The sequence below is a fragment of the Hoplias malabaricus genome, chromosome 18 (genome assembly GCF_029633855.1).
Source record: "Hoplias malabaricus isolate fHopMal1 chromosome 18, fHopMal1.hap1, whole genome shotgun sequence".
Classification (NCBI taxonomy): domain Eukaryota; kingdom Metazoa; phylum Chordata; class Actinopteri; order Characiformes; family Erythrinidae; genus Hoplias; species Hoplias malabaricus.
Genome location: NC_089817.1, coordinates 26,102,530 through 26,120,078, shown reverse-complemented (window position 1 = coordinate 26,120,078; position 17,549 = coordinate 26,102,530). Strand labels below are relative to the sequence as shown.

General features: G+C 39.6%; 2 protein-coding genes across 5 annotated transcripts in view; both read left to right on the top strand.

The window, feature by feature from the left end:
• Positions 1 to 9,352, top strand: part of apc (APC regulator of WNT signaling pathway) — a 38,103-nt gene extending 28,751 nt beyond the window's left edge. For all 3 annotated transcript variants that reach the window (XM_066650217.1, XM_066650215.1, XM_066650216.1), the window contains exons 11-16: positions 160 to 255; positions 377 to 516; positions 1,264 to 1,341; positions 1,432 to 1,548; positions 1,668 to 1,882; positions 1,977 to 9,352. In XM_066650217.1, coding sequence (XP_066506314.1) covers positions 160 to 255; positions 377 to 516; positions 1,264 to 1,341; positions 1,432 to 1,548; positions 1,668 to 1,882; positions 1,977 to 8,334 — 7,004 coding nt within the window. In that variant the 3' untranslated portion in view covers positions 8,335 to 9,352. The remainder of the gene's footprint in view (positions 1 to 159; positions 256 to 376; positions 517 to 1,263; positions 1,342 to 1,431; positions 1,549 to 1,667; positions 1,883 to 1,976) is intronic.
• Positions 9,353 to 10,292: 940 nt separating this feature from the next.
• Positions 10,293 to 14,453, top strand: c3ar1 (C3a anaphylatoxin chemotactic receptor). 2 transcript variants are annotated; one of them, XM_066651153.1, is made up of 2 exons: positions 10,293 to 10,326; positions 11,541 to 14,453. In XM_066651153.1, the coding sequence occupies exon 2, from the start codon at positions 11,561 to 11,563 to the stop codon at positions 12,632 to 12,634; it is 1,074 nt and encodes a 357-aa protein (XP_066507250.1). In that variant the 5' UTR covers positions 10,293 to 10,326; positions 11,541 to 11,560; the 3' UTR covers positions 12,635 to 14,453. The 2 variants fall into 2 exon arrangements, with proteins under 2 accessions (XP_066507250.1, XP_066507249.1); XM_066651152.1 differs by having other exon boundaries at positions 10,300 to 10,326; positions 11,536 to 14,453.
• Positions 14,454 to 17,549: the final 3,096 nt, after the last annotated feature.

Here is a 17,549-nt window from a genome sequence, read left to right as displayed (position 1 = left end):
ACCCTGTTTTTTAAAAAAATAAATAAAAAGTCACCCATAAAGCCATGTTATTTGTCTGTCTTACAGCATATGCATTGACATTGTAACTATTGCCCAATAGAATTTAAAACTGCTCAGTGGTTGAATGTAGGATACTCAGTGCACTCGCTTAAATTGTAGTGCCTTCTCCTGTGGAGCATCAGATCTGCCCTGCGGTTTGTGTTCTCATGAAGCTGTCCTTTGATGAAGAGCACAGACACGCAATGAATGAACTTGGTAAGCTTCATGCTTTCCTGCATTTCCTTTGACCTTTTTAAAGATATCTGTTCAATTTGTGGTGTGTTAGAAAGCTGCATATTCTGAAGGAAGTCTCAATATCTTACTTTACTCTCTGTAGGTGGACTGCAGGCTATAGGTGAACTGTTACAGGTGGACTGTGAGATTTATGGCCTTACCAGTGACCACTACAGTGTAACACTAAGAAGATATGCAGGCATGGCTCTCACTAACTTAACTTTTGGAGATGTAGCCAACAAGGTAGGTGTGGCAAATACTTCTAAAATAATATCTTGTTTGTTTAAAAACTAAAGCGTAGGTATTTTCATTTTTTAAGTTATTTGAATGGGATTATTCAATACACTCTCATCACTGCTCCTGATGTCGGTCTCATTTTATTTGATTTGCTGCTGAATTAGATTGTGATACATTATTAGATTATATTAATTTATTTAGTTAAGGGCTAAGTAGTTTCATGTCATTTTTGTACTTAACTGCATTTTTTTGGCCTTGGCTTTTGGCCAATTTTTTTTTTTTGGTCTGTCACAAGAGGGAGTAAGTCATAAGGTTTTACTGCCAGAACCAAAAGGGATAGTCAGCAAACACACTGCTGTCAAAACTGTGGACCATGAAATTACTACAAGAACCCCAGCCCCAATCTACCCCACCTTCTCTCACACAGGAGCAAGTTTCAAGCTACACACACGTGGAGTTGTGAAACTGGCCTCTGGTTGAAAACCTAGTGTGCTGTATTAAATTTGTCTTTCATATTGGAGTCCTTGAACAAGTTGAAATGATTTTGACTAATTGAGACTTAAACGATTTTAAGCTTGAAATGGCATTATTTGATGCCAGCTATTTAATATAAAGCAGTCAATAACAATTTCCCTGTTTATTAAACTATTAAGCAATGCTTTTAAAATTTGGATGTTGCTCATGTTCTTCATTAAAAGGGCTCAATTATTGTATCTTGTCAGTGGTATAAGATCTTTTTAAATGTCTTTTCAGGCAACGCTTTGCTCCATGAAAGGCTGCATGAGGGCCATGGTAGCACAGCTGAAATCTGAGAGTGAGGATTTGCAGCAGGTACATATTACAGCTGCACAAAAATCCATTTTTTCCTGTAATTTAATTGCATAAAAACATGGGGAATAAAACTACACCGTTTTCTTTCAGGTAATTGCTAGTGTCTTGAGAAACCTTTCTTGGCGTGCAGATGTGAATAGTAAAAAGACATTGCGTGAGGTTGGCAGTGTGAGGGCCCTAATGGAGTGTGCCCTTGAAGTCCAGAAGGTGAGGATCCTTTTAAAAAAATGTTTAATTTAAATTATTATCAGCACACAGAAGTAAACTGTTATTCTGTTACATACACTGCACTGATCTAATTTTAATTGTTTAATTTCTTCCTACAGGAATCCACTTTAAAAAGTGTCCTCAGTGCCCTTTGGAACCTTTCTGCTCATTGTACTGAAAACAAAGCTGATATCTGTTCTGTTCCTGGGGCACTGGCATTTTTAGTAAGCACCCTTACTTACAGAAGCCAAACAAACACCCTTGCCATTATTGAAAGTGGTGGAGGCATCTTAAGGAATGTATCCAGTCTTATCGCCACAAATGAGGAGCACAGGTGAGGTTTCGGTTGCTTCTGTGTTGTAAGCAAATCTATTTTAATGGTTAACTTATGCAAATCTTGATGCATGTTCCCTTCAATGTTTCTGTAGGCAAATTTTGAGGGAGAACAGCTGCCTCCAGACACTTCTGCAGCACCTCAAGTCTCACAGTTTGACCATAGTGAGCAACGCATGTGGGACACTCTGGAACCTCTCTGCTCGTAATGCAAAGGACCAGGAAGCACTGTGGGATATGGGTGCTGTTAGCATGCTGAAAAATCTGATCCACTCCAAGCACAAAATGATTGCTATGGGTAGTGCTGCAGCTTTAAGGAATCTTATGGCAAATCGACCTGCCAAATATAAGGATGCCAACATAATGTCCCCTGGATCTAGTTTGCCTTCACTACATGTAAGAAAACAGAAAGCACTAATTGAGGAATTGGATGCACAGCATCTTTCTGAAACATTTGATAATATAGACAATTTGAGTCCAAAGGCTTCACACCGGGGAAAGCCTCGACACAAGCACAATGTATATGGTGATTATGATGGGGTATGCAGAGCAGATGGTTATAACACTAGTGGTGTTGGTGTTCGTTCCCCATACATGAACACACCAGTGCTCTCCAGCCCATCTTCAAGGGATAATAGGGGAAACGGAGACAATTGTAGGGCAGAGAGGGACAAAAGTCTTGATAGGGAACGAAGAGGTTTCCACCCAGACACAGACTCTAGTAAAAGAATGGGAATGCAGATTCCTACCACTGCAGCGCAAATAGCAATGGTAATGGAAGAAGTTCAGGGCATACACTTAGGCCTGGATGATAGAACAGCAGGATCAAACACTGACTCTCATATGGTGCAAGATGATATTATCAGACGTCAGACCACAGTCCACAGTCATCAAAACCTTTACAACTATGGCAAGACAGACCCATCAAACAGACCTTGCCAAATGCCCAAAATGGAATACAGAGCATCTAATGACAGTCTGAACAGTGTCAACAGCAGTGATGGCTATGGCAAAAGGGGCCAGATGAAACCATCAGTAGACTCCTACTCTGAGGATGATGAGGCCAAATGCTGTGTCTACCGAAAATATCCTGCTGACCTTGCTCATAAAATACACAACGCAAATCACATGGAAGATGATGATGGAGATCTAGATACACCAATTAACTATAGTTTAAAATATTCAGATGAGCAACTTAATTCTGGCCGCCAAAGCCCAAGCCAGAATGAGAGGTGGGCAAGAACCAAGACCCTGGAGGATGAAATAAAACGCTCTGATCAAAAACAACCCAGGTCGCAGAGTCCAGGGTACCCAATGTACACTGAGGGCAATGGTGAAAATGAAGATAAACTTAAAAAATACCAGCCTCGATTTGTTCAACAGGACATGCCTGGAGGATTCAGATCAAGGGGACCTAATGAACAAAGTAGTGGCTCTAGTCATGGAATGAATAAAAAAATTAACCAGACAATATGCACTGTGGATGATTTTGGTGATGACAAAACAACCAACTACAGTGAGCGCTATTCAGAAGAGGAACAGCTTGATGAGCAGCCTACAAATTACAGCATGAAATACACTGAAGATCACCATGTAGAACAACCAATTGATTACAGTTTGAAATATTCTGATGCTTCTTCTAAGAAGGCAGTCTTCAGTCACACAAAGCCAACCTCTCAGAGTTCTGTCAAGGACCAGTTAAGCCAGGACAGTTCATCGTCAGTTTCTTCTATAAAGAATCAGAGTAGGCAAAAACAACTCCACACTTCAACAGCTCAAACAAGATCAGGCCCTGGTAGATCTATTCAAAAGACCACCTGCAAGGCACCTACAATAAATCAGGAAACACTGCAAACTTATTGTGTGGAGGACACTCCAATATGTTTCTCAAGAGGGAGCTCTCTCTCATCATTGTCCTCTGAAGATGAAATGGAAAGCTGTAAAAGAAACGTCAATTCAGCCAACAACTACCCAACATTGCCTGTTTCTGAGAAAGAGTCTACTAATGCTACAGATCAGCGCACAACTGAAAGCCAGTCCTCTGGGCATTATGTAAGGATGAAGCCTCCAAGACACCAAGGATCACATGTTGGCCACGGAGAAGGTTCCAGACATCATAAAGCAGTGGAATTTTCATCAGGTGCTAAATCACCCTCCAAAAGTGGTGCTCAAACACCTAAAAGTCCCCCTGAACATTATCTGCAAGAGACTCCTCTTATGTTCAGTAGATGCACTTCTGTTAGCTCTCTTGACAGTTTTGAGAGCCACTCAATCGCAAGCTCTGTACAGAGTGAGCCTTGTAGCGGAATGGTGAGTGGAATAATTAGCCCTAGTGATCTCCCTGATAGTCCTGGTCAAACGATGCCTCCCAGCCGTAGCAAGACTCCTCCACCACCACCACCACGTTCAACATCCATTAAACAAAAAGTTATTGTGCCACCCCACTCTGAAAAACAGGATTTGGCCCCAAGGCATGCAGCTGTCAGTGCTGCTGTGCAAAAAGTACAAGTACTTCCAGATAATGACACACTTTTACATTTTGCCACAGAGAGTACACCAGATGGATTTTCATGTGCTTCTAGCCTTAGTGCATTAAGTCTAGATGAGCCTTTTATTCAAAAGGATATTGAGCTGAAGATAATGCCTCCCGTTCATGAGGATGACCATGGAAATGATACAGAACCTGAAAAGGATGAGACTAAAGAATCCAAGGGACAGGAGAAACCACCGTCATCTACTGAGACTGAGAAAGACATCTTGGATGATTCTGATGATGATGATGACAAAGAGATTCTGGAAGCCTGTATAAATTCTGCTATGCCCACAAAATCTTCTAGAAAACCCAAGAAACAAACCCCTCCAACTGCTTCTAGGATACCCCCACCAGTGGCCCGTAAACCAAGTCAACTTCCCGTTTATAAACTACTTCCCTCACAAAGCAGGACACAACAACAGAAGCATGTTGCCCTAACTCATGGAGAGGATATGCCTCGGGTGTACTGTGTAGAAGGCACACCCATAAACTTCTCTACTGCAACATCTCTTAGTGACCTTACTATTGATTCGCCTCCAAATGAGTTGGCTGTTATTGAAAGTCCAGCTCCCCATGCAGAGGTGTCCAGTCAAAGACGAGACACTGTACCCGAAGGGAAAAGTGCAGAAACAAAGGATATTGTTGTATCTTCTGACTCACAAAGTGTTCCTGCTGAGAATGAAGGAGATGACATTCTTGCTGAGTGCATCAACTCTGCAATGCCAAAAGGTAAGATACATAAACCTTTTAGAGGGCAGAAAATGTCTGATCAGACTCCACTTCCACCTACTGCTACTGGCAATCTAGTTCAACAGGATTTTGAAAAGAAAAAACCAACTTCCCCAGTAAAACCCATGCCACAAAGCAGTGAATACAGAGCAAGGATGCTTAAGCGGCCGGACGCTCCCAGTAACTTATCAGAAACGGCATCTTATCCTGATAAAAATATTGAAACAAAAAAACTAGAGCATAGAGCTGGCCCTAGAGATTTTTCAGAGAAGCCAGTAAATGCTGAGGAAAGAACACGTCCAGGTTTTACCTTTGATTCTCCGCACCATTACACACCAATTGAGGGTACTCCTTATTGCTTTTCTCGTAACGATTCACTAAGTTCACTTGACTTTGAGGATGATGATCTTGACCTTTCTAAAGAAAAAGCTGAACTCAGAAAAGATAAAGAACAAAGAAAAGTACCCCCTTCAAAGAGCAGTGGAGAGCAGTCTGGAAACACCAACAGAGTGACTTCATTTCAGACTGCTCCAACAAAGCCTCTTCAAAAGCCAAGTTTTCCTCTTGCTTCAAAAGAAAATACAGGAACAGAGCCTGATGAAAAACAAAAGTTTTCAATTGAGGACACTCCAGTATGTTTCTCGAGAAACTCTTCTTTAAGTTCGCTAAGTGACATTGACCAGGAAAACAACAACAAGGATTGTTCCCACAAAGAGGACACAACCCAGGTGGAAATGCCAAGGCCTCAAGCCTCTGGTTATGCCCCCAAAGCCTTTCATGTTGAGGATACACCTGTATGTTTCTCTCGGAACAGTTCTCTTAGCTCTCTTAGTATTGATTCAGAGGATGACCTCCTACAGGAATGTATCAGTTCTGCAATGCCAAAGAAGAAGAAACAGCCATCCAGAAGCAAGGGTGATGACCAAGGAGTTAAGGAGGAGAAAAGCATTTTAGCTGATGGTATACTAGCAGAGGAACCAGATCTCATACTTGATCTCACAGACACACACAGTCCCATTTCCGAGCAAGCTTTGTCGCCAGATTCTGAGTCATTTGACTGGAAAGCTATCCAAGAAGGTGCTAATTCCATTGTTAGTAGTCTGCACCAGGCTGCAGCCAGTCTGTCTCGACAAGGCTCTTCTGATTCAGACTCAATCCTTTCACTGAAGTCTGGCATATCTATTGGGTCCCCTTTCCACATGCCTACAAATCAAGATGATGGTAAGCCAGCTGCCAACAAAGGTCCTAGAATATTGAAACCTGGCGAAAAAAGTACGTTGGAGGCTAAGAAGAAAGAAGAAGAAACTGCTAAAAGCTTAAAAGGGGGTAAGAAAGTGTACAAAAGCCTTATTACCGGAAAACCACGACCTAGTCTTGAAAGTGTGACCTCTCAACAGAGACAAATTCAAGTTCCTGTAGTTTCTAGAGGGAGGACAATGACTCATGTACCTGGAGTCAGAAGCAGTTCACCTAGTACCAGCCCTATTCCTAAAAAGCCCCCTACACGTGGCCAAGTCACAAAACCCCCTCCTCAGGGCCTGAATTGTGGAAACTCTCCTAGAACCATAAAGGCACCATCAAAATCAGATCCTAGTCCTGCCAGAGAACCACCTGCCTCACAAGGAGGATCAAGTAAAGCCTCCTCTCGATCAGGATCCAGAGACTCCACACCGTCTAGACCACCTCAGCAGTCCCTCACTAGACCCATGCAGTCTCCTGGTCGTACCTCTGTCTCACCGGGTAGGAATGGCCTGACCCCACCTAATAAGCTCTCCCAGATACCTAGAACCGTTTCTCCTAGTGCTGCTTCCAAACCATCTGGGTCTACTCGAATATCTTACAGCTCTCCAGGAAGGCAGCTTGGTCCACAAACACCCCCAAAGCAGAGTGGCTTGCCAAGGAGTACAAGTGGTATACCCAGAAGTGAATCTGCTTCAAAAAGTTTAAATCAATGTGGAGCCACTGGGCCTTCAAAAAAGGCAGAGTTGTCTCGAATGTCTTCTACAAAGTCTAGTGGGAGTGAGTCTGACCGATCAGAGAAACCAGGACTTGTTCGCCAATCCACGTTTATTAAAGAAGCCCCTAGTCCAACCTTAAAGAGGAAACTAGAAGAATCTGCTTCTTTCGAATCTTTATCTCCTTCTTCTCCAAGTCAGTCACAAACACCTGTATCAAGCCCATCCTTACCAGATATGTCTCTCTCTCTGCCCTACCAAGGAAGTGGTTGGAGGAAGTCCCCACAAAGCCAAAATTCATCAGAAAACGGAGATGGGAAATCGCTTAGACGCCATGATATTTCCCGTTCCCACTCAGAGAGCCCTTCAAGACTCCCAATTAACAGAGCAGGGACATGGAAAAGGGAGCACAGCAAACATTCATCTTCTCTTCCAAGAGTTGGTACTTGGAAAAGGACAGGTAGCAGTTCCTCCATACTCTCTGCCTCATCGGAGTCCAGTGAAAAAGGCAGAAGTGAAGATGAACGTCAACCAGCCAACCCACCTCAACGATCTGGGCAAAATAAAGAAGGAGGCCTGGAAAGGAAAGGCACATGGAGGAAAGTAAAAGATAATGAAGCAAGTTCTTCAATGACACTAGACTTGCCCGATCCAACTGGAGATTTACATCAGATGAGTGGCACAGTGTCCAAGAATGAGGATGTCTGGGTTAGGATTGAAGACTGCCCCATTAATAACCCTAGGTCTAGTAAGTCACCAACAGGAAACACCCCTCCAGTAATTGATAGCTTACCTGGAAAAGTACATCCCTGTGATTGGGACTTGAGTGAAACCCAACATAAGCAACCGTCATCAAATGAAATCCCTGCCTCCCGGCATGTTGGTTCTGAAACAAATTTGAACTTGATCCGAAGTAGTGAGAGTCTTGACAAAAAGGTGACTGATATTAAGCCTGTTTTAAGTAACCCTAACATTGCTACTGAAGTTCATGAAATTGCAGTTGCTGAACGTACACCTTTCAGCTCAACCAACTCCAGCAAACACAGTTCCCCTAGTGGTGCAGTTGCTGCCAGGGTTAGTCCTTTTAATTACACACCGAGCCCAAGAAAGAGCAGTGCTGATGGCACAACACAGAGGCCATCTCAGATACCAACTCCAGTTAACAGTAATGTCAAAAAAAGAGACTCTAAAGGAGACACAACCGAGAGTGGATCCTACATTGTCACGTCTGTGTGAAAATGACTGACAGTTGGCCTTAAATTGTGAATAGACAGAACTCTGAGACACTGGGCAGAAAAACATAAACAGACATGTATCATGTTTTTATTTTGTCTGTCTCTGTGGAAAAAATTCAACTGTTGAAGTTGTTGTAGTTGAAGCCAATGTAAAGCTGTGTATCTTTTGCTGGTAGAATTATGGCAGGCACACCGAAATATTAAAGCGTGAATAAGATGGAGGACTCTAAACGGATATTGTATGTCACTTTGTACTGTACAGATTTATGTATATAATTAATTTAAACTTGCGCCAAGATCTTGTATCTTGCTTGACTTGACTTGGTCATTTAAAGTGGAGAAGGCTTTGGTGGGCTTAAATACTAATGCATTTGATTTTTGATGAAACCTGTACACCCTGTATGAATTCAAATGTCAAACTCATTTTTACTGCACCATAATGTATGTTTTATGACTTCTGCTCCTTGCATGAACTGATCAAGTGGTCTGGTATTTCCTGAAGTTAAAGATGAACATTTCTGTGGACACATGACGTACTGATAGCTGTAGTGTAACATTTTACACTTGTGTGTGTGCTTTTGAAAGTAAGGAATTAACCTTGAAAATACTTTTAAATGAGGATCTTTACAATGGACATAGAATATAAAAACGTAGCTAGATTCATTGCTCTGCTGTTTGTGTATAATGTTTCCAGTTGAGGTGGGTGTCTTTTTAATGACACTTTGTTCTGAAGTTGATTCAAGGACTGAAGTTGTTTCAGAAATTAAATTATTACTGTAGGTTTTGGTGTTGGTACCTTTTTTTCTTAAATTTTATTTTAAAGGTCTTTTTTTTTATTTACCCTTTATTCACAGTTATTGTTAAAGCACATAAACAGATAAACTATTCTGCCAAAACATGTGAATGACCACTATTTTTTTTCTTTTTTTTCCCCTCATTGCAATAAAATAGGCCGATTGATGTTTCACTCGCATTTCAAATTACAAATGGCAAATCAACCTAATAAACACCTCCATTTTGGTGAGAATTGCTTCTTGTACGATTTATTACTGAATTTCTTTTTTTTTTTTTTTGTAAATATGTTCGTTAGTTTTGAGTGTCCTTATTTAAAACATTGTTATATAATTATTTAGTTACAAACTGGGAGATTGAAGTCCACTAAACTTAATCCACTCAGGGATTTCCTATAATTTGCTAATTGTGTGTCACTAGAACTAATTTGAAGCCATATTTGGCCAGTTACTACTAAATAACTGTGTACTTACAAAGCTGAATACAAAGCTGAGTATTCACACCAATATTTTGTCATTTTGAATAGTAATTTATCTTTCCATATGGTCTTTGAAACCTCTAATATATGTAATGTAAATGACAAAATCTGAAAATTCTTCATTTTATATGCAGCATGTATGTCCAAGAATAATGCAAAATAATTCATATTACTTCTCATAGGTGTTAAAGTTGAGTGTTTAATATGCTGGAAAAACTACTTGTCTGGAAGCTGGTTTCATTTTTCTGTTAATACTACAGATAATACAACATTTGTAGTGTTTTTAGGCACGTTGCTTGTTCATTTTCTTATAGCTTCATGAAATGGGAAGTACACAAAAGAAAAAGCATCACTTTATTTTTTTTCCTTTCCTTCGCAGTTTCTTTTTTTGTTTTTGAGCTTACAGACTTCTGGTGGTGAATACAACCATCACAATGTTAATTTCACATGTAAAGCATTTTGTTTACTGTCCAACATAAGCCACGTTCCAAAATTATGCAGCAGGATTAAAATATCAGTAGAATTTCACTTAAACAAAGGGGTTGTTCTTCTGTGACTTCAAGTCTAGTTTATTTCACATGGTTTTATGGCATGTTCATGTAAATACATGCCTCCTTTGGCAGCTGTGATGAGGTTGATTGCATCATAGGCTCTGTTTTCCTGAGCATTTCCTTTCTATTTTAGCTTGTGGTCAGAACTTGCGCAGCACATACATTTCAGCCGGTAAGTCAGCTCTTTAACAGTATCCTTTTCTAATGTTTGAATGATATTAAATGCGGAGGTAAACCATTCTAAAAATGGTTTAACACTTGTTTCAGCTTTTGTTCGATTCTGTCATTTCTGGAACATTCTTTGTGAATGGAATGTGACGGTTTTGGATGGTTTGGTTATGGGTATTTACACAGTGTCTGTTCAGACATGTTATTTGTAACAGTTATAACTATGCTAACGTCCAGAAATATTTTCACTGTTAGTAAGTTTTGTATCTCTAAAAATGGAACTATTTCAGGAGAAAGAAACAGTATGGGCGCTCAAATATTTTGAATATAGATTTCATTTGCAGATTACTGACCCCGAACACAGCACGGATTTAATTTTTTTTTCACTTTGTAGAATAAACATCTGCACATAATGTAAAGTAAACACTTTGGGTATTAGTCTTAAAAGACTTCCTCTCTTCTCTGAAAGCTTTATTTTTACTCACATTAAATATGGAAATCAATATAGATTTAGGGACACCTGTTTCTCCAATAATATAATTTTGATGTTATATTTAAAATGGTCCACTTGATCCATATATTCTTTATATGAGTTCATAAATATTTATCCATTAATTTTTTACCAAATCTACAAATTTGATACGTATCAATGCTACAACACGTACAAACCAATAATACGACACCAATGCCAATATTGTTACTCGAGAACATTGAACATTGTCCACCATTGAGGAGATTGTTCAGTTTGATCATGCATCCAGAGAACTCAGTAACTAAGATATAATTAAGTCACATTGATTTTTCAGTGGGCAGGACAGTGACGATACATTTAGTGCTACTGCCAACCTGCTCCCTGTTCCTGGGGTTATGGGTTCAAGTCTTTGTGGGTTTCCTCTGGGTGTTACAATTTCTCTTCACATTCCAAAGCATGTGTTGGGAAGTTGGCTACTCTAACATGAGTGTGAGTGTGACTGGATTCCCTTTGTGTTCCTGTTTTGCACTAGCTGAGGTCGGATAGGCTAAAGCTGTTAAGAAGCTCTTAGAGAGATAAATGAAAGATTTATCAATCTACTCCATAGGAAGTTAAATGTGAATTAAAAAAAAAAGTTAACTAAAAAATTGTATCCAAAATATAACAAGGATCACTTTAAAACACCTTAGAACTGTATAAAGGAAAATGAGTTATGACATGCTTTTGTTTACTGTCTTTTAGAACAGTTATAAAAGGAAAGTTGGTCATGGAATATTCTGCTGAGTTTCAGTATGATGACAGTATGAATGACACCTACAACTACACCTTTAACTACAACGATATGTTGGATGAAAACTGCACATCTTGTGGAAGTAAATCTTACGCCATTAACATGGTGGCGCTAGTCTTCTACTGCCTGACATGTGCCCTGGGCATCCCTGGAAATGCCCTGGTGGTGTGGATCGCTGGCATAAAAATGAAGAAGACCGTTAACACCACCTGGTTCCTGAACCTGGCTATCGCTGACCTCCTCTGCTGCTTGTCCTTACCTTTTACTGTGGCTGACATGCTTCTGGATAGCCATTGGCCCTATGGAAACGTCATGTGCAAGGTCCTACCTGCCATTATTGTGCTCAACATGTTTGCCAGTGTCTTTACCTTGAGCTTCATTGGCCTGGATCGCTTCATCCAAGTGGTCAAGCCAGTTTGGGCTCAGAATAATCGTAGCCTGAGGTTAGCTTGGGTGTGCTGTGGTGTGGCCTGGGCGTTGGCTTTCTTGTTGAGCCTGCCCACTATGGTCCTGCGTGAGCATGTCACAGATGAAGCCTTTAATTTTTCAGGCTGCTTGTTCAGCCTTAACAATGATTCAGTGGAACTCTACTTAGATGATTCTTACAGAGCATTAATTGTTGGCAGGTTTGTGCTAGGCTTCCTAATACCTCTGTTGTCCATTGCAGTGTGCTATGCCCTTATCGCTCGGAGGGTCTGCAGCAGTAACTTTCGCTCGGGAAGAGCGTTCCGCATTATGCTGGCTGTTGTTTTGGCCTTTTTTCTGTCATGGTTGCCATATCATGTGATTGGCTTGTTAGACATCTACGGTGAGTCACAGGTCCGAACGGTAGCCACAACAATAGATCCCCTGGCTCTGGCCTTAGCATACACCAACAGCTGCATGAACCCTATCCTGTATGTATTTATGGGGCAGGATTTCAAAGAGAAAATTAAGCTCTCCCTGAGACGGGTCTTTGAGAAGGCATTCAGTGAAGATAAAACCCTCTCTTCTGGATATACCAAAGAACAGTCATCTCATGGCACTTTGACATCCGAGGCACAGCTCTGATTGAATATTTACATGTTTTCCTCTTAATCGTACTTGTATTTACTTCAAAATGGTAAACTGACAAGACAAATGGTTATAACTTCTAATTTAACTTAAAATTCCTGGATTTTATTCCAAATAGTTTGGTTCACTGACAGGAACCAGGACCTGATTAATATATTACCTATAAAAGATTCCTTTTATTAAGTTATTACATGAAATGGCTACTAGATGAAGGTAATATTGAGTTTTCTCATTACAATGCCACAAGTTGAAGTGTTGGATATATCAGAGTTCCTGAAGTTGATGTGCTGGAAGCAGGAAAAATAGACAAGTCTAAGGAGCTTGGCAGGCGTTGTGTTTTGTTGGGTATACCCAGGATGTGTTGGCTTGCACCTACCAAGGAAGGACAACTGAAGAACCATTTATTAAATAATGGGTCCCTAAACACATTGAGGGTCAGACCAGACAAACAAGTCTTCACTGGTAGATACTAGGCATTGCATAACAGGAACACCCCACCAGACCTGCTACTTTGGAGATGCCCTGACCACAGTAACATATCCATCACAAATGGGTGAGTTTGCCAGAGATTGACAGATCCAAACTCATCCTTGCCCATTTTTTGTGCTTCCACATCAGCTTCAAGAGCCGACTGTTCACATGTTGCCAAATATATCCCAGCCCTGGAGAGATGCTTCACCTCACCTGTCAGTGGTTTGAATCTTGTCAATGTTCAGTTTGCCATGTGTCAAATCAATATGCCTACATTCCAAAAATAATTTTTTTTTATTTAAGAAAATGTAAGATGTTGATCAGAAATTTAAGAGAAGTGGTTAACATTATTAACTAAAAAAAAATCTGTCGACGCAAGCTCTAACAGGAACTTCATGTTTCTTATTTTTGGAATCTGGATGTTGTGTGCAACAATATAATAAACCAAAAAAAACCATGTTTTTAATTGGAAAGTGCCAATATATGATAACAATGTTAGATTATTTGTTTTTATCTTTTTACTTAAGTGTGAAATTACCCTATATTTCCACAGATGTAAATGTATATACTAAGTGCTGCATTTAAAAGCTAATATGACTTAGTGTCTGTTTTCTGAATATACTAAAAATGTGAATGTTGTTACTTTTTGGAAGGACAGATGCAAGTGCCTTGTCTCTGTTTTTTTTTTTTTTCCTGCAATGTGCAATTTACAAAACAGTGTGAAAAAAGTGTGGTAACGTATCTATACTGAGCTCATGTTACTGTCAATGCCTTTAAGTAAAATGATTTGATATTTAAGGTGTGCAGGCTCTGACTTTCCCACACTCTGATTACAAGTCCTAAAAGATAGCAGTTTGGTGATTAAATCCAGTATTTGGCTCGATCCAGGTCTGAGAACCCTTCTGTTAAAGAAGTTTGATAAGCGTTGTAGTGCAGATTGTGTTGCATTTTATGATTTTTCCAGGTTCTAGTCACTCCTTAAGGTTTAATCATGTTTCCCCCAACAGAACTGCGCATTCTTAAGTGCTGAATTATCCCTGTAATTGAAAATGATTATGTTGCACCCTGCATGAGTCATGATTTTATCAGCAGGGGATTACTGCAGAGGATGTGACTGGTTTACACTTGGCATTTTTGCACCAAATCTCAGCCTCTGATGACAGCTTGTTTTTGACCAAAAATAGAGGTAACGTCCCAGTTTGTACAGGCCCAGAAGCAGTCCATATTTGGGTTTTCAAAAAGAGGACACATGGGGCAGGTTGGTAGCATGTGTCCAAGTGGGGAACAACTATGTTGCTGATCTTTGACGTATACAGACACATTTTTGGCCCTGAACAATACGAAATATACAAACATTTAGTCAGTTTCTAACCATGTCGGTTACAATCACGAAAAACCTGGTATTTTCTGTTCATACCAAACTACAAACATTAAGCTCTGTATTAAAACTATATTAAATCAACTTCTTTTAACCACATATACTCTTAATTGGTTAATTCATTCATTCATTCATCAAGGCAGAAACTGAAAAGTTTACATTTCTGCCGTGATGTTTTTTAACATTAATAAAACAAGTACCACCTTCTATCAACCGGAAGTAATATATACTTGATAAATGATGGTAACATTGTTGAACCACATATTTTTGTAGATTATTATATTACATATAAAGATCTGCTTGATAAAACATGCTGTATGTAATATCATTCACAGCCTCTTCCCGGTTACCCTGTTCTGGCTTTAATAATCCAGAAATATAGAATTTGTTTTAAAGTTAATATAACCAAAACCTGCCCAGATGGTTTTAAGTCCCCAGAAAGCCTGTAATAGTCCGATACGTTCAAGTATTTGTGTTGTTATGGGGACAGACGGGATTACTGTGGGTGGCAGAAATGATTCCAAACATGGACGAGATTGTGATAAATGAACATAACTTTACAAACGTTTCTGTTCGAGGCCCCAGTAAAACACTGTAATGTTTAGTAGAGCTTTGGCTGTAGTGATGTAAACACACGAAAGAGCGAGAAGCGAAGTGCGTCTGAGGGAATTAAGACGCGGGAAAAACGGTGTAAACAAAATCCGGGACATTTTTGGCCATTTAGAAACCCCGGATGAGTTTTAAGTCTCAAATTGACGACATGTCCGACGAAATTAGGATGTCTGTTCACTCTACTTAAATGAGCTTATGATACAGAGCTGTATTTACTCGAAGTTGTATGACTTTAATCCCAGAGGTTTTTACCCCCTCATTGTTTTCAGTTTTTCCAGTCAGTGTTTCCTCAGTCTTTCTGTAGTAGCCCACAGATATCCTGTTTACTCCACCCATAGGCTCTAATCACACACATGATGGGATCTTGAGAACATTTAAAACAAGTGTAAACGGAATGCATACCCGGAATCCATCTTCAGTAATGTAAACTGCTTGGCTAAAACCTGTGAGAACGTGCTGGAATGGAGTGTAAATGTTTTTAAAGCACTAAATGCCACTACAAATATCCAGCCAACAGCTTCTGGTGAACAGTGTCCTGTGAAAACACACGAAGGACTTCAGGACGAACAGCAAAAACTCTGCATCAACAGATGAGCTACTGTCCCTGACTTTACATCTACCCAGTAAACATTTAGCCGTTGATTCAACGTTGAAATAACGCAATGACTGCCGTCTAATCAACGTTCTCTTAAGCTTGAAAATGAAAGTTGAAAAGACGACTATTAGACGTATTTTGGACGTCCATTGACGTTATTAATTGGTCCCGAAATAAATGACTTGTATAAAACGCGTTTTGGACGTCCACTGACGTTATCGATTGGTCACCACTTAACTAAATTAAGATGGAATTTGGACGTCCATTGACGTTTAAAATATGTCCTTGACGGACAGACTACTTTTAGACCTATTTTGAACGTCCAATGACGTTCCTTGTTTACTGGGTACATTTTAAATCAACATGGTGGATGTGCCTAATACAGACGACAGTTAGTGGAAATAGCATTTAAAATCTCCAGCAACACTGATTTGTCTGAGTGCCATAAATTCAGAAATAAATGCTGAATGCTGTCCACAAACATGCTGCAGTTTTGTTTGGTCACTGGGTGGATACACTCTTGTTTCTACAGCGTGTGCTGACTGGAGAGAAAAATAGTTCTGCTTTTTAAGGCTGTATTCAAAGTCATGTTAAAAGTGCAATTAGGTTGATTTGGGGAAGAGGGGGAAATGATGGAAACTTCATTTGTTTTTCAGAGTTAACTGAACTTATTTGTTAAACTCTTACTTGAACAGTATCTCTGAGCCCCTACTTTGGGTCATAATAAAATAATAATAATAAAAAACAACAACTTACAGTAAAAAAACAAAACAAAAAACACTTTATAAACGTCTCAATGCCTCGCTGTAATCCTCTATTTGCCACTGGGTGGCACCAGAGCTCAACAGAAAACATCTCATAAACAGTAATATAAGAATATGAAGTATTTGTGCTTAAACGTTGTAAGTTATAGATTACTGGCAGTTTTATATATAGCTCCACATTGCTGTGCTGTGACAGACTATTTCTGGAACCTTTCCTTCCCACTCGTTTATCTTCCTCTTTCAAGTGTGGTATCTGAGACTTTTAATGTGGCACACTCTTAACCCAAGCTGTGAACAGGAACTTAACATAGTGATCCTCTTAGCACAAGTGAAACTTTAGTCTGCTATTTTTCAAACAGATGAGTTTTCTTTTTCCCCTGACAAGAGTGTTATACACAAATTGGCCAAAACATTATTTAGACCCCCTTATTTCAACAGCTCCACTGACTAATACCTGCATAACACACTCAAACAAACCACTTCCATGTCTGTGTCACTGCAGCACTGAGAATGATCCACCGCACAAATAAGGCCTGTTTTTTGTTGCTATTGTGGAGGTCCTGACCATTGAGAAACAGAGTGGATGCATGTCTAGGGGTTTCAATAGCTGACACATTTTTGGGAAAAGCTGTAATTTTTAAAATAAATATGTTTATTTTTGAAAAGTTTTGTCTCACTGGAGTTTGCTTCCTCTAATAAAACAGAGAACAACTGCATACATTAAAAACTAGCCTTTTTGCTTGCTGTATGTTCAAACAATTTCAGCTGGTAACACTTTTTTATGCTACCTTTATAAAACCTCATAACTTGCACATTAGCATTGAACAACACGCAAAAAGCAATGTTGCCGTTATTTCTTTTTTATCGTATATTGCAGCAATCATAAGACAACAGAAGACATTATTGACCTCATGGATTAAAATGTAACATTGTCTTTATGGATATTTAATATGCTTCAGTGATGTGCTATTAAGTTGTCAAGTTGGTAGCTTGCTAATATGTTATCTTTCAACTTCAAGCTATACAAGATATAAAAACATTGTCTGAACTGCGCTAGGGAAGAGAAAAGCAAGCATGAATCCATTTCAGAAT

Excerpts from the sequence above, each read along its gene's own strand:
- c3ar1 (XM_066651153.1), top strand. The coding sequence starts at position 11,561 with ATGGAATATTCTGCTGAGTTTCAGTATGATGACAGTATGAATGACACC.